General features: G+C 55.9%; 1 protein-coding gene across 1 annotated transcript in view; it reads left to right on the top strand.

Moving 5' to 3' along the window:
- Window positions 1–39: 39 nt before the first annotated feature.
- Window positions 40–4,141, top strand: part of TRIM28 (tripartite motif containing 28) — a gene marked incomplete at its 5' end in the record, with an annotated part of 43,180 nt that continues 39,078 nt past the window's right edge. The window contains 2 exons of the mRNA XM_032441758.1: window positions 40–200; window positions 2,121–2,277. Of these exons, the coding sequence (XP_032297649.1) occupies window positions 40–200; window positions 2,121–2,277 (318 nt within the window). The remainder of the gene's footprint in view (window positions 201–2,120; window positions 2,278–4,141) is intronic.

Raw genomic sequence — 4,141 nt, 5'->3', positions numbered from 1 at the left:
GGTGTCAAAGCAAAGCCCACTCTGTGCTTATATACATAACCAATACCCCCCCCCCCCTCAATAGCCAAGAGCAGCACCAAGGAGGTGGATCACACCGTGTTCTGCCCCGTTCACAAGCAGGAGCCGCTCGTGATCTTCTGTGACACGTGTGACACGCTGACGTGCAGGGACTGCCAGCTCAACGTGCACAAAGACCATCAGTGAGTGACGGCAGGGCTCATTAATAACCCCCCTGTGTTAATTAATACACCCCCCCCCGATATTGGGGTCCTGAGTGGCATCAGCCATTGGAATTAATGGGGTAATTAAGGGGGTCCTGAGTGGCATCAGCCATTGGAATTAATGGGGTAATTAAGGGGGTCCTGAGTGGCATCAGCCATTGGAATAATGGGGTAATTAAAGGGGGTCCTGAGTGGCATCAAGCCATTTGGAATTAATGGGGTAATTAAGGGGGTCTGAGTGGGCATCAGCCATTGGAATTAATGAGCGTAACCTTAAGGCGGGTCAGCAAGTGGCATCCAGCCATTGGGAATTAATGGGGTTATTAAGGGGGTCCTGAGTGGTAATCATCGCCGCATTGGAATAAATGGGGTAATTAAGGGGGTCCTGAGCTGGCATCAACAGCCATTGTATTAATTAAGGGGTCCCTGAGTGGCCATCAGCCATTGGAATCTAATGGGGTAACCTCTAAGGGGTATGAGTGGCATCAAGCCTTTTATGGAATTAATGGGGTAATTAAGGGGGTAATTAAGAGGGTCACAAGTGGCATCAGCCATTTGTAATTAATGGGGCTAATTAGGGGGTCTTGAGTGGCTAATCAGCCATCTGGACATTAATGGGGTAATTAGGGGGTCCTGAGTGGCATGCAGCCATTGGGAATTAAGGGGGTAATGTAGCATGGGGTCCCACAAGTGGGCAACCAGGGCATTGTATTAAGAGGGGTAATTAAGGGGGGTCACAAGTGCATGCAGCCCATTGGAATTAATGGTAATTAAGGGGTTCCTGATGAACATCCAGCCATTGAATTAATGGGGTAATTAAGGGGGGTCTGGGTGGCAACCAGCATTGGAATTAATGGGTAATTAAGGGGTCCTGAGTGGCATCAGCCATTGGAATTAATGGGAGTAATTGTAATGGGCGTCTTGAGTGGCATCAGCCATGGGAATTAAAGGGGTAATTAAGGGGGTCCTGAAGTGGCATCAGCAGTTGGAAGTTAATGGGCGTACTTAAGGGGTCCTGCTGAGTGCAATGCAGCATTGGAATAATGGGGTTAAATCTAAGGGGGTTCCTGAGTGGCATCAGCCATTGGAATTAATGGGGTAATAATGGGGTCTGAGTGGGCATCAGCCATTGGAATTAATGGGGTACTTTAAAGCCGGGGTCCCCTGGGTGGTATCACCGCCATTGGAATTAGATGGGGTTGTGAATTAAGGGGGGTTCCTGAGTGGTACTCACCTTGGAATTACAATGGGGTAATTAAGGACGGTCCTGGTGGCATCAAGCCATTGGACATTAACTGGGGTTAATTAAGGGGGTCCTGGGTGGCATCAGCCATTGCGAATTAACTGGGGTAATTAACGGGGGGCTCTTGAAGCCGGTCTCAGCCATTATAATTAATGGGGGTTTAAACATTTTTCAAAGGGGGTCTTGAGTGCATCAGACCATTAGTAATTATGGGTATTGGAGTGGCATCAGCGACATGGAATAATGGGCCGGAATTAAGGGGTCCTGAGTGGCATCAGCCTTGAATTAATGGGGTAACTTAGGAGGTGCCTGAGTGGTATCAGCCATTGGAATTAATGGTTATTAAGGCGGGTCTTGGGTGACATCAGGCCTGGAATTAATGGGCAGTAACTAAGGGGTCCGGGTGGCATCAGCCATCTGGAATTACATGGGGTTAATTAAAGGGGGTCCTGGGTGGCATCAGCCATTGGAATTAATGGGGTAATTAAGGGGGTCCTGGGTGGCATCAGCCATTGGAATTAATGGGGTCACGAGTTACAGGCTTCATATAGGGCCACTTAGAGCCCCCCCTGTAGCTCAGTGACTCCTGGTGGGACGTTCCCCATCTCTCAGCCCCTCCATGTTCCCATTTCTTCCCCTTTTCCCCCCAAACCCAGGTATCAGTTCCTTGAGGACGCGGTGAAGAACCAACGCAAGGCGCTGGCCACGCTGCTCAAAAGCCTCGGGGACAAACACGCCAACCTGCAGCAATCCACAAAGGAAGTCTGCAGCTGGTACGTGCCCCCCCCACCCCTATGGGGGGCTTTTATCCCCGCCCCCCCCTAGGGGGGGCTTTTACCCCTCCCCCCACCCTTATGGGGGTCTTTTCACCCCCACCTACTCCTAGGGTGGGCTCTTACCCCCCCCCCACACCTATCCCTAGGGGGGCTCTTACCTCCCCCCACCTACCCCTAGGGGGGTCTTTTACTCCCCATCCTTCCCCTAGGGGGGCTCTTACCCCCCCTCCTACCCCTAGGGGGGTCTTTTCCCCCCCACCTACTCCTAGGGGGGGCTCTTACCCCCCCACCTACCCCTAGGGGGGTCAATTAACCTCCTTTGTACCCCTGGGTTGGGGTCTTTTACCCCCTCTCCTTCCTCTAAGGGGGTCTTTTCCCCCCACACCTACTCCTTGGGGGGGCTTTTACCCCCCCCACCTACCCCTAGGGGGGTCTTTTACCCTCCTTCGTACCCCTGGGTTGGGGTCTTTTACCCCCCATCCTTCCTCTAGAGGGACTCTTACCACCCCACCTACCTCTAGGGGGGGATTGTGCCCCCACCAACCCCTATGGGGGGCCTTTTACCCCCCCCACGTACCCCTAGGGGGGCTCTTACCCCCCCCTCCTTCCCCTAGGGGGGTCTTTTCCCCCTCACCTACTCCTTAGGGGGCCTTTTACCCCCCACCTACCCCTAGGGGGGGATTGTGCCCCCGCCAACCCCTATGGGGGGGCTTTTACCCCCCCACATACCCCAAGGGGGGTCTTTTACCTTCCCTCGTACCCCTGGGCTGGGGTCTTTTACCCCCCCCTCCTTCCCTAGGGGGGCTCTTACCCCCCCACCTACCTCTAGGTGGGGATTGTGCCCCCATCAAACCCTATGGGGAGGCTCTTACCCCCCCACCTACCCCTAGGGGGGTCTTTTCCCCCTCACCTACTCCTTGGTGCGGCTTTTACCCCCCACCTACCCCTAGGGGGGGCATTGTGCCCCAACCAACCCCTATGGGGGGGCTTTTACCCCCCCAACCTACTCCTTGGGGCATCTTTTACCCTCCTTTGTACCCCTGGGTTGGGGTCTTTTACCCCCCCCCCCTCCTTCCTCTAGGGGGGCTCTTACCCCCCCACCTACCTCTAGGGGGGGATTGTGCCCCAACCAACCCCTATGGGGGGGCTTTTACCCCCCCCAGCTACCCCAAGGGGGGTCTTTTACCCTCCCTCGTACCCCTATGGGGGGCTTTTACCCCCCCCAGCTACTCCTAGGGGGGGCTTTTAACCCCCCCCCATCTACCCCTGGGGGGGTCTATTCCCCCACACCTACTCCTTGGGGGGGCTTTTACCCCCCCCCACCTACCCTTATGGGGGGTCTTTTACCCTCCTTCGTACCCCTGGGTGGGGGTCTTTTACCCTCCCTCCTATCTCTAGGGGGGCTCTTACCCCCCCACCTACCTCTAGGGGGGGATTGTGCCCCAACCAACACCTGTGGGGGGGCTTTTACTCCCCCCCCCCACGTACCCCTAGGGGGGCTCTTACCACCCCCTCCTACCACTAGGGGGTTCTTTTCCCCCCCACCTACTCCTTGGGGGGGCTTTTACCCCCCCACCTACCTCTAGGGGGGGGATTGTGCCCTCACCAACCCCTAGGGGGGGCTTTTAACCCCCCCACCTACCCCTTGGGGGGTCTTCCCCCTACCCCCCCCAACTACCCCTTAGGGGGGGCTTTTAACCCTCCTCCTTCCCCTAGGGGGGCTTTACCCCCCCCACCTACCCCTAGGGGGGTCTTTTACCCTCCCATACCCCTATTGGGAGACTTTACCCTCCACTTACCGTTAGTGGGGGGCTTTAACCCCCCCCCCCCACTTCTTTGAGGACATATTTGCCCCCCAGTGGTGACACTGCCCACCTTTAACCCCTTCTTTCTCCCCCCCC

The sequence above is a fragment of the Coturnix japonica genome, unplaced genomic scaffold (assembly GCF_001577835.2).
Source record: "Coturnix japonica isolate 7356 unplaced genomic scaffold, Coturnix japonica 2.1 chrUnrandom542, whole genome shotgun sequence".
In the NCBI taxonomy this organism is placed as follows: Eukaryota; Metazoa; Chordata; class Aves; order Galliformes; family Phasianidae; genus Coturnix; species Coturnix japonica.
Note: the sequence above shows the minus strand (reverse complement) of the source record. Positions and strands in the feature narration are given on the sequence as shown.